At 43.3% G+C, this 12,602-nt stretch overlaps 1 protein-coding gene across 1 annotated transcript in view; it reads right to left on the bottom strand.

The window, feature by feature from the left end:
• Window positions 1–12,602, bottom strand: part of ppm1m (protein phosphatase, Mg2+/Mn2+ dependent 1M) — a 32,330-nt gene extending 19,728 nt beyond the window's left edge. Inside the window, exon 1 of the mRNA XM_003217681.4 lies at window positions 12,167–12,602. Within this exon, the coding sequence (XP_003217729.1) occupies window positions 12,167–12,426 (260 nt within the window). The 5' untranslated portion in view covers window positions 12,427–12,602. The remainder of the gene's footprint in view (window positions 1–12,166) is intronic.

The following is a 12,602-nucleotide window of genomic DNA, read 5'->3' as shown; positions in this document are numbered from 1 at the left end:
GAAACAAAACAATCCTCATCCTAAATAATGATAATAATAAAACTTTATTTATATCCCACCCCCTCGGAACGGCTTACAACAAGGAAGAGAAATACAAATAATGATAAACATGCAACAATTAAAAAGTTAAATCTAAACATTAAAGGAATGGGCCAAAGCATCCTGCCATTTGTTCTGGCCAGGAGTAACCTGGCAAACATTTTGCAAACTATAATTCCCACAATCTCTAACCTAATTTGGCCAGGGTTGATGAAAGTTATAGGCCTCATTTAGACTGCCATATAATTTGAAATTACTTTGTGTGGTCAGTATAGACTGATACAATGCTGTTTAACTGCACTGAACTACATTATATGAGTCTGCACTGACCATATCATGTAGTTTCAAACTGCATTATATGGCAGTACAGATGGCACTACAGTCCAAAATATATGCCACTTTCCTATTCACAGTTTTGACACAAAATAAAGTAGACAAGTACTCTGTTTGAAGCTCTTGTTTTTCTCTACAACAGCCCTAAACTTATCATACACTCAATCTGCCCAATTTCTCTGGCTGAAAATGAAGTTTTGACAGTCACAAGGTATAGATTGGTTTCCTCTCTCAAAGTGCTTGAGCTTTCAAGCACGTTTTTCAGGATTTTCTGACCTCATTATGCCACTCCTTTGAAAAGTTCAGCTTGAAGAACGAATTAAGATTTCAATAAAAGGAAAAAAGACTTTCTGGCAGAAAAAGCACCAGCAAGAAATAATAACAGAGAGGCACCTGATGCAACAGCGAGACTTAGACAGAACTTTAAGTGTGTGCTTCTGTCTAAGAAATGAATATACATACACTCCCTACTGAACAAATCATGGCATATTCTAACAATAATATATCCACACGTGATCTGATTTCTGAAAAAATCTTGCCTCATACACCTGCAGATCAAGCCACATCCTGGCTAGAATAGAGAAGTTCAGTTCCTCATAGTCTTTCACTGGAACGTTACATGGCTCTTTTATTCCAAATAATACCTTGGAAGTACAGCAGTGAAAATCTTGTGGCACATTTTATGATCATCTTCTAATAAAGAGGTATTAGAAGTTAAAAAGCAGCCAATTGTTTCTTAATTTTAAAATTCATAGCTTTTTTTAAAAAAAATTTTTAATTAATTTATCAATCAAAATGTATAAGTTTACATTTTCCTCATTTTGCAATATCTTAAACATATCATGTTGTATACAATCCGGCAGTAAAAAATAACAAAAAACAAGAACATCTTTAAACATATTTCTTATCAGTTTTTTTAACTTTTCCATTACAACTTTACTACATATCTCTCTACTACACACCTTTTATCTACTTATACATATTTTATTATTATTATTATTAATTTATAATTCAAAATGTATAAGTATACATTCCTTCCTCATTTCACAGTATCTTAGACATATCATATTGTATACAATCCAACAATAAGGAAAAATCAAAACATCTTTAAGCTTATTTCTTATGTTTTAGACTTTTCCATTACAACTTTACTACATATCTCTCTACTTCACCCTTTTATCTACTTATACATGTTTTATTATTAATGTTATTGTTATTATTATTATTGTTATATGTCAAAGACAGAACGCCACCAGATAAGATTCAACACAGTTTATTAAAGATACAGAACCAAAAATGCCCGTAAAAGACAAAGGGCTAGGCACACATTGGCCTTCAAAGTGAAAAGACACTAAAAAACGTTCAAAAGATAAACCGGATTAAACTGGGGTTTAATCCGGGTTAAACCAAAAATGCTTACTTCAGCCTGGCACTTTAAACAAACAAAAGCTGGTAAACAAAGGTTCAAAGAAACACAAATAACTGGCAGCAGATACTTCTCTGCTACCAAGAGCTTTGATTGAGTAACTAAGAAGTTACTCCTCCGAACAGCAAACAAACTCCGGGTTCAAACACATCAATCAGGGCAGCAGCGGTCAGCGAGGTCTCAATCCGGTCCGAAGGTCGAAAGCCAGGTACAGATGTCTTTAGTTCACCAGTTCCAACGATAGCCACAGGAAGGATAGTCCGAGGTCGTAGTCAGTCAGTCAGTCAGTCAGTCAGCCAGTCAGTCCAGAGTAGGCAATTAATGTTCGTCAAAAAGACGACGGAGGTCCAAGCTATTAAGATTAAACACAGGTTGCACAACAAAAGCCCACACAGTTCCTCCCGCCGCCTATGCCCAGTGTCCTTGGTAACTTACGTATTCAGCAAACGAATCACACCCGTCTTCAGGAATTTCCCAACAAGAGCCCAAGCGTTCGTCCAGATTACCTTGCCCAACGCAATTAGCCCTGGATTCTAAACCCCATTTTATGCCAGTTCACAACTCCTCATCGCTGTCAGCTGTTACCCTAATTCCAGGTGCCTCATCATCATCCTCCTCATCAGAGCTGAAACACCTTTGACTACGCCCCACAGCATCCCCAGCTGTGGATCCCGTTCCATCCCTCCAGCTTATCCACGGGTCTAATCCTGAAGGCCCCCAATCGCCTTCCATACTATTGTTGCCGGTGGCACCCAAATCCTCCCTCACACGAGTCCATTCCATGTCATCCTCTTCTGAGCTAACCATCTCTTCCTCCATTCTCTCGGTAAAACCCTCAAAGGAGTCCTCGTCAGATGGTTCTGCAAATAAGTCCCGCAGCCGCTTCCTTTCTCGCTCCTCAAGAGAGTCTGACTCCCGAGGAGTCTTACGACCACGTCTCCCAGAATCGGAGCCATAAGGCTCAACCATAACACTATCCCCTCTCACAAAGGCCTCCTCCTCAAAAGGTGGAGACACAGCAGTGATGTCTTCAGCTACAGTGTTACGGCGCCCAGAAGTATCTAACTTCAACAAAGAACGGTGAAAGACAGGGTGAATCTTAAAAGAAGAAGGCAAACGCAATCTAAAAGCCACAGAAGAAATCTTTTTGGTAATGGGAAAAGGTCCCAAATACCGTGGCGCAAACTTTCCCCCAGCCTGTTTAATATATTTAGAGGATAACCAAACCAAATCCCCTTCCTCCAACTCTTCCCCTGCTTGTCTATGGCGGTCTGCTTGAGTCTTTTGCGCTGCCTTAGCTTCTAATAGCAACCGACGAGCAACATCATGCAAGGCAGCCATTTCAGAGGAACGGTACACCGGGTCAGAGGAAACCACATTGGTTGACGGCGCCACCCCTCCCCACGGATGAAAGCCATAAGTTAACTCAAATGGGGTGTGTTGACTAGACGTATGTACCGCGTTATTATAGGCAAATTCAGCCACCGACAGCCATTTTACCCAAGCAGTTGGTTGTTCTAGACAGAAACAACGTAAATATTGCTCCAACAACCCATTAACTCTTTCAGATTGACCATCCGTTTGTGGATGAAAAGCTGAGGAGACGTTCAATTTGGTTCCCAAACACTCATGGAAATGTCTCCAAAAACGTGACACAAATTGCGGAGCTCTGTCAGAAATAATAACCTCAGGAGCTCCATGTAAACGGAAGATATGTTTGGTAAATAGTAAAGCTAATGTAGGAGCTGCTGGAATTGTCGAACATGGTATAAAATGAGCCATTTTAGAAAATAAATCCACCACCACCCAAATACATGTATAACCCCCAGACCTAGGCAAATCAGAAATGAAATCCATGGAAATAATCTGCCATGGTCTCTCAGGAACAGGTAAGGAAGATAATAAACCCCTAGGGCGCCCGACAGGCGTCTTACTCTGCTGACAAACGGCGCAGCTATCACAAAAGCGGAGAATGTCTTGTCGCATTTTTGGCCACCAATAGTTTCTGGTAATGAGTTGTACGGTCTTAAACCTGCCAAAATGCCCAGCCATGGGTTCGTCATGATGTGCTCTAATAACTTCCAACCTGAGTGCACCCACCGGTACATAAACCTGTCCATTGCGTACCAATACCCCCTCCTGGTCTTGTAAATGAGGCAACATAGTACGATTCCCTACTGACAATAGTATGAGTTGCTCTTGAGTCCAGTTATCATCCTTCTGAGCCTCCAGGATTTGAGCATGTAACCCAGCCTCGTTTTCCACCACACATAAAGAGGCAGTAGGCAAAATTGTCTGGCACACTGTCTGCTCACTGGTTTTAAACTCAGGCTTGCAAGATAATGCATCCGCCCGCAAGTTTACCTTCCCTTCCACAAACTGAACTTTAAAATTGAACCTAGAGAAAAACAAAGCCCATCGAATCTGACGTTGATTCAATTTCTTGGCAGTTTGTAAATGTTCCAAATTCTTGTGGTCAGATCTGACCACAATTTGATGCCGTGCGCCCTCTAACCAGTGCCGCCACACCTCAAAAGCCACCTTGATAGCCAACAATTCCTTCTCCCAGATGGTATAATTTTGTTCAAAAGGTGTTAGTTGCCGAGAGTAAAATCCACAGGGACGCAAAGTCCCTGATGAATCCCTTTGAGATAATACAGCCCCCAACGCATAACTAGAAGCGTCTGCTTCTACTATGAACGGCTTATCAACGTCTGGATGGATTAGTATATTGTCTGCCTGGAAGCTAGACTTCAACTGTAAAAACGCATCGTGAGCCTCCCGTCCCCACACAAACGGTTGTTTCTTACGCAAGAGTTGCGTTAAAGGTACAGTGAGTTTGGCAAAGTTTGGGATAAACTCTCGGTAATAGTTAGCAAATCCCAAGAACCGCTGTACATCTTTTTTAGTCTTGAGTTCTTGCCACGAGTTGACTGCGTCAACTTTGTGTGGATCCATTTTGAGTTCCTTTCCCGAAACTACATGTCCCAGGAACTCAACTTCAGGCACATGAAAAACACATTTGGAAGCCTTAGCAAAAAGCCCATTACCCCGTAGACGGTGTAGTACCTGCTTAACATGCTGCTGGTGTTCCCTTTCATCCTTAGAGAAAATTAATATATCGTCCAAATAAACCACTACAAATTGATCAATTAAGTCTCTAAACACATCGTTTATGAATCTTTGGAAGACCGCAGGCGCATTACAAAGTCCGAAAGGCATTACACGGAACTCGTGGCATCCGAAACACGTGTTAAATGTCGTCTTCCATTCATCACCTTCCCGTATTCTAATCAAGTTATACGCCCCCCGCAGGTCAAGCTTGGTAAAGAACTTAGCCCCTTGCACTCTCGATAGTAATTCCGAAATCAAAGGTAGCGGATACCTATCACGAATGGTGTGCTTGTTAAGAACCCGGTAATCACAGACTAACCTGAGCTCTCCTGTCTTTTTAGCTACAAAGAACACAGGTGCAGCAGTTGGAGAGCTAGATGGGCGAATAAACCCTTTAGCTAGGTTCTCGTCAAGGAATTCCCTCAAGGCTTGTCTTTCTGGTACCGTTAAGGCGTACAACCTTCCTGCTGGCAACTTAGCGCCTTCTACTAGTCTAATGGCACAATCGTATGGTCTATGAGGCGGCAACTTATCCGCTTCCTTCTTACAAAACACGTCTTGAAATTCCCTATATTCAGCAGGCACTCCCTCCATGTCAAGCTGAGAAGGGTTTAGAGCAAAACATTCCTGCCTCTTAAAAGCTATAGTACGCTTCACCCAATCCACTTGAGGATTTACTAAAGTTAACCAATCCATTCCCAGGATTACATTGTATCTTGGTAACCGTGTAATGTCCCACACAAACTTTCCCGTTACTCCTTGTACCTCCCACGTTATTTCTGAGGTCTCACGATTAACCACCCCAGACTCCAGTAGTTTCCCATCCGCTCCTTCCACCCATATATCGCATGCTTTACGTACTATAGGAAGCCCATGCTTCCTTGCAAACCCAACATCCACATATGAGACCGTAGCCCCTGAGTCCAGCAGTGCCAGAGTAGAAGCAAGTTCTTTTCCCCCAACAGATAAAGAAATGGGTACAAAAACATGTTTCTTCCCCTCAAGTGACTGCTTTAGAAGCCCTAATGCGTTGGACTCACGTCGCACTAGGGCTGGCCTTTTCCCGAAAGCTGAGAAGGTTTAACATTACAATTCCTGGCAAAATGCCCAGCATTCCCGCAATACAAACACAATCCCAATTGTCTCCTACGGTCTTTTTCTGCCATAGACAGTTTTCTAAACACCCCGAGTTCCATAGGTTCCTCCCCTTTTGTCACAGGTGCCCTAGGCGCAGACACAGATGGCGCATACATTGCTCTAGACTGTTTGCGAGATTCGAACCGGGCGTCCAAACGCAGCACTTTAGCTACCAAAGCGTCCCAGTTTTCTGCCGGCTCTAAACGTGCCAATTCATCCTGCAGGTAGTCATTTAAGCCAGCAATAAACAAAAGCATAAACGCGTTCTCCCCCCAGTCTAATTGATGACGATAAGAGTTAAACTTGTTTAAATAGTCCAAAACAGACCCCTTTCCCTGTTTTAACCGATAAAGAGCCCAGCTAGCATTTTCCATACGAAGGGAATCCCCAAAAGTGTCAGTTAATAATTTTTTGAAATCATTTAAATTGTCCTTGACTGGGTCGTTTCCCAAAATCAAATTAGTGGCCCATTGTCCCGTAGGACCGGTCAATAAACTCAAAATAAATGCCACCTTACTGGTGTCCATGGGAAAAGCTTGTGCGCTAATCTGGGAAAAATAAAGTTCAATTTGTGCCAAAAAAGTAGGCAGTTTGTTTCGAGACCCATCGAAACGTTCGGGAGTCATAACATGTCCTTTAGCTGGCTGTGCTGCTTGTGCAGCGTAAAATGCAGCCTGCAGCTGGTCAAAACGAGCCTTAAGCTCCTCCATCGTCTTCTTGACGCAATTACCTAACTAAAAAACTTTTGTTTCTGGCGTTGGGCAATCTGTCAAAGACAGAACGCCACCAGATAAGATTCAACACAGTTTATTAAAGATACAGAACCAAAAATGCCCGTAAAAGACAAAGGGCTAGGCACACATTGGCCTTCAAAGTGAAAAGACACTAAAAAACGTTCAAAAGATAAACCGGATTAAACTGGGGTTTAATCCGGGTTAAACCAAAAATGCTTACTTCAGCCTGGCACTTTAAACAAACAAAAGCTGGTAAACGAAGGTTCAAAGAAACACAAATAACTGGCAGCAGATACTTCTCTGCTACCAAGAGCTTTGATTGAGTAACTAAGAAGTTACTCCTCCGAACAGCAAACAAACTCCGGGTTCAAACACACCAATCAGGGCAGCAGCGGTCAGCGAGGTCTCAATCCGGTCCGAAGGTCGAAAGCCAGGTACAGATGTCTTTAGTTCACCAGTTCCAACGATAGCCACAGGAAGGATAGTCCGAGGTCGTAGTCAGTCAGTCAGTCAGTCAGTCAGCCAGTCAGTCCAGAGTAGGCAATTAATGTTCGTCAAAAAGACGACGGAGGTCCAAGCTATTAAGATTAAACACAGGTTGCACAACAAAAGCCCACACAGTTCCTCCCGCCGCCTATGCCCAGTGTCCTTGGTAACTTACGTATTCAGCAAACGAATCACACCCGTCTTCAGGAATTTCCCAGCAAGAGCCCAAGCGTTCGTCCAGATTACCTTGCCCAACGCAATTAGCCCTGGATTCTAAACCCCATTTTATGCCAGTTCACAACTCCTCATCGCTGTCAGCTGTTACCCTAATTCCAGGTGCCTCATCATCATCCTCCTCATCAGAGCTGAAACACCTTTGACTACGCCCCACAGCATCCCCAGCTGTGGATCCCGTTCCATCCCTCCAGCTTGTCCACGGGTCTAATCCTGAAGGCCCCCAATCGCCTTCCATACTATTGTTGCCGGTGGCACCCAAATCCTCCCTCACACGAGTCCATTCCATGTCATCCTCTTCTGAGCTAACCATCTCTTCCTCCATTCTCTCGGTAAAACCCTCAAAGGAGTCCTTGTCAGATGGTTCTGCAAATAAGTCCCGCAGCCGCTTCCTTTCTCGCTCCTCAAGAGAGTCTGACTCCCGAGGAGTCTTACGACCACGTCTCCCAGAATCGGAGCCATAAGGCTCAACCATAACATTATACCTTTCCCCCCTCTTCCCTTCCTCTTATTTTGTGCTACCTTCACCAGGACCAACCAACTCATACTGTTTCACAAGTCCAAAATTTCATTGTCTCTGTTGCTGGCTTATATCCCTTTCCCTCATTAAAAATATACTCAATAAATTTTCTCCATATTTTCCAAAAATCTGTTTGTTTTGATATTTCCTTTTTAATTTTAATATTGTAAGTCAGCTTATCATTAATGGCTATGTTCCAAATTTCCCTGTATTATTCTTCTAATTGGATTTCCTTTTTTTCTTTCCAGTTTTTTGCTATTAGCAATTTTGCTGCAGTTATCAAATTAGAAACCAATTCTTTCTCCTCTTGTGAGAGGATATTATCATGCATAAGTAATAATGCTGATTTAGGTGTATTCACTATCTCTATTTTTATTATTGCTCTTATTTCTTTAAATACCATTTCCCAAAATTTTTGTATAATTTTACATGACCACCACATAGCTTATACATAGAACACTTATAAATAAAAAGCCATAATTAATTCTTAAAGGTCTATAAGATTTCATTCTGGTATTCCATACTTCATCCCATACTAGTAAACAGACTGTGCTGGTATTCTCATATGGCAGGACTGGTCCTCCAGATGTTTTGGACTACAATTCTCAGACCCCCATGTTCATTTTGGCTGGAACTGATGGAAATTGAAGCTAAAAACACTCAGAATTTGACAAATTTTCCATCCTTGCTGTGTATAAATATAAAAAGGAAGCAGTGAGCCCCACATCTCACCTAGCCTACCCCATTTCTCCTATGTGTCACTATTCTGCAGTCAAGAATACCACAACTGATGTAAAACTTGCAAATTCTTAGCCAACCTCAAAAATTGCACCATCCAGTCAAAAGCTGTGTGACTAGACAGACAACGCTCCTGTCAACACAGAACCACCATAACGAAAGATACCACATTCGTCACAGTGTCCCCTGACATGAAACTGTAGAAAACATGCACATCTGCCTTGCAGCAGAAGTAAACAAATCCAAGAAAAGCTGACCAGAAGTATCACTCAAACCACTAAGATGATATAGGTGAGTAAGCATCCATTTTAACAAGCAGCTGTTATGAAATTCTTTTCCCCCTGAATTGGTGTCCAGAAATATTATTTCCAGAAATAAATATATCTGGCAGGATTAAATTTCCTTCTAAGTCATGGAAACCCACCGGGTGCGTCTCACTCACAGCCCCAAAAAACCTCATGATAGGGTAGCCATAAACCGGAAATTACTTGAAGGCATAAAGCAACAAAATATATATGGTTGCGGGAGGCAGAGAGATGTTACACCATACTAACACCCACACAAACACATGAAGTTTGCCATTAAATGACATGGTGTCTTACCACACAAATTCAAAGAGCTGTTTATAACACGAGAGCTATGCTAACATTATTTCAACAGCTGTCATAATGCAACTGTGGTTTACACTATCTTTTTAATGTAGTCTTTTGGGCACATTTACTGCAGGTCAGATAAACAATTAAGCTAAGGCGGTGTTTCTCTATTCTACCTTTACATTAGCAATGTCCTATGAAAACAAAACACAATTCACACTAGCATTCCATTCTAGTGTTACAGAGAACTGCAAAACTGACTTACAGCAAGTAAAGTGGATCTAATTTACATATGTTTTAAGTTTTACAATGTATTTTAATGATGTATTTTTATAGTTTTAATTGATGATATGTACTGTTTTGTTTTATTATGTTCTTGGCATTAAATGTTGCCAACTGTTGTAAGCCGCCCTGAGTCCCCCAGGGTGAGAAGGGCGGGGTATAAATGCTGGAAATAAATAAAGTCAGCCAACAATGTGGAATGAGCCAACTAGATTAACATTTCCCATAGTAAAGTCTTCTAGTTTACAATGGCCTGGTTCGCAAAACAATGTCACCCTTGATATTGCAGAGTCAAATAAACACTCTTAACTATGAGTCGTTTGTAAATCAGATGTAACTCAGGGATTGCCTGTATATCTGGAGAAGCTCTTGCTCTCATGAAGGTGTGCACTGGCTTGCTGTCTATGAGCTGAACCCTAAATGTTGATGTCATTAAAAGCCACGAAGGGCTTGTAAATACTTAAAGGAGTACCTCTCTATATATACATATATCTCCCCAAAAATTGGGGTCAACAGGAGAGAATCTCTTCGATGCACCACCAGTGGCAAAAAATATGAAGCTGGAAAACATGGGAGGGTGATCTCTTGGCTGAATGTCCAGGGTGCTGAATAGCCTCTCTTCTGAGGTCTGACTAGTGCCAACATCAGCTGAAGGGGTTTTATAGAAATCTCCAGGGACTAGCTTACATGAAAGCATACTTCACAGGAATATTTTGTGAAGATCTGAGAGACCATCTTCTCTGTGGCTGCTGCCAGGCTGTGGTAATTGTATTTTAAATGTTGTAAACTACCGTATTTCAATCATTGTTTAAAGGAAAACGCTAAGGCGTATAAAAAACTTTAGTGAATTAAAGTTTTAGCCTAAAACCTTTTAAATGATTGTACACTGCCATCAAAACCGCAGTGTATTTTCCAGAGGGAAATAATAATAATAATGATGATGATAATGATAATAATAATTGTATTTCTTACCCGCCTCTCTTCATGGCTCCAGGCAGGTTATAGAACAATTAGAGTTGGCTTCAATGGGCATGAAGATAGTGCTGGTCCCTAGCAGCCTGAGAAGGCCAAACCCTGCTGAGTCCCACACATTGAACTAAATAAGAAGCATCGCATTACACTGAGCCAGATACAGATCGTATAAGGTCTCATTAAGCTTACCTATGAGCCAGTGCGGTGCAGAGGTTTGAACATTTGACTATGACTCTGGATGCCAGGGTTCAATTCCCCACTCAGTCATGGAAGCCATTGTACCTTTAAGGCAGGCATAGGCAAACTTGGGCCCTCCAGGTGTTTTGGACTTCAACTCCCACAATTCCTAACAGCCTACTGGCTGTTAGAAATTGTGGGAGTCGAAGTTCAAAACACCAGGAGGGCCAAAGCTTGCCTATGCCTGCTTTAAGGGCTGAGTAGAAGAAGGAATGTCAGAAGGCATTCCTTACAATGCAATAAGACCATGCTCAGTCCTTTAAGGTACAAAAGGCATCTCTGGTTTTTCACTGTGGCAGCAACCCTTCAGTGCTCCAAATCCTTTCGCTGTTCCTCTTCCAGACCAATTCCTCCAGAGCAATGGTTCTCAACCTGGGGTCCCCATATGTTTTTGGCCTACAACTCCCAGAAATCCCACCCAGTTTACTCCTTGTTAGGATTTCTGGGAGTTGGAAGGACAAAAACATCTGGGGACTCTAGGTTGAGAACACTGCTCCAGAGAGTAAAGGCAACAAGCAAACAAGCAAGCAAACAAAGCCCACATCATGCAGTGAGGCACCTGGGCTAAGGCTCCTAGAGAAGTGTTTCCCAAACTCTGGACTTCCACAAGGCTTTGGACTACAGCTCCCAGAATCCCTGCTCATTGGTAAAGGCAGCTGAGGCTTCTGGGAGTCCAAAACATCTGGGTCAAGAGTTGAGAATATTTGTGCAATTTAACACCACTTAAACTCCCATGGCTGAATGCTATAGAATCCAGGCAGTTGTGGGGCCCTTCCACACAACCCTATATCCCAGAACATCAAGGCAGAAAATCCCATAATCCCTGCATTGAACTGGGTAATCTGAGTCCACACTCAGGTAATGTGGGATTTTCTGCCTTGATATTCTGGGACATAGGGTGTGTGGAAGGGATCCCAGTTTCACAAGGTCTTCCTCCTTCTCTGCCAAAGAGTGCTGGTGCCTCACTAAACTACGGCCCTTCCACACAGTCATATAACCCAGAATATCAAGGCAGAAAATCCCACAATATCTGCTTTGAACCGGGTTATCTGAGTCCACGCTGCCATATATTCCAGTTCAAAGCAGGTGTGGGATTTTATTCAGCTGTGTGGAAGAGACCTACAAAGACCCCATAGTCCCACGGCATGGCGCCACGACAGCTGAAAGGGTGTCAAACTGCGCCCCTAGGTTTCCTGGTGTTTTGGACTTCAACTCCCAGAATCCCTGATCATTGGTCGCAGCAGCTAAGGCTTCTGGGAGGTGAAGTCCAAAACACTCTGAAGACTTTTCCGCGTCCGAGGCAGCCCTGTCAGCGACTCACTCGGCGTATCCGGTCCTCCACTGGAGGGGCCTGTCTCTGGGCGGGCAGTGGATGGGCCGCTCGCCCACCACCCTCTTCTCCTCGCCGCGCAGGAACTTGGGCCGCCTGGGCCGCTGAGGGGGCGGTGGTTGCTGTTGTTGTTGGGGCGGCTCTTCCACCCCTTCTCCGCCCGGGAGCCGGGGCTGCTGAGGGGAGCCTGAGCCTCGCCTTGCCGCGCTTGCGCTGCTCAAGAAACGCCGCTTGAACCAGTCCGAAGACATGGAAACGAAGGCAACAGCGCTCGGGACAGCCGCGCCCACTCCTTCTCTCTCTCAAGGCGCAGAATGAGAGAGCAGCCCGAAGCTTTGCGAAGAGGAGGAGCGGCAGGGGGCGGGACAAAGCAAGAGTGGCTCTCGTACCAGCCAATGACTGTTTCCGTAGCCTGGTGATCACTCCC

This window comes from Anolis carolinensis, chromosome 2 (assembly GCF_035594765.1).
Source record: "Anolis carolinensis isolate JA03-04 chromosome 2, rAnoCar3.1.pri, whole genome shotgun sequence".
In the NCBI taxonomy this organism is placed as follows: Eukaryota; Metazoa; Chordata; class Lepidosauria; order Squamata; family Dactyloidae; genus Anolis; species Anolis carolinensis.
Note: the sequence above shows the minus strand (reverse complement) of the source record. Positions and strands in the feature narration are given on the sequence as shown.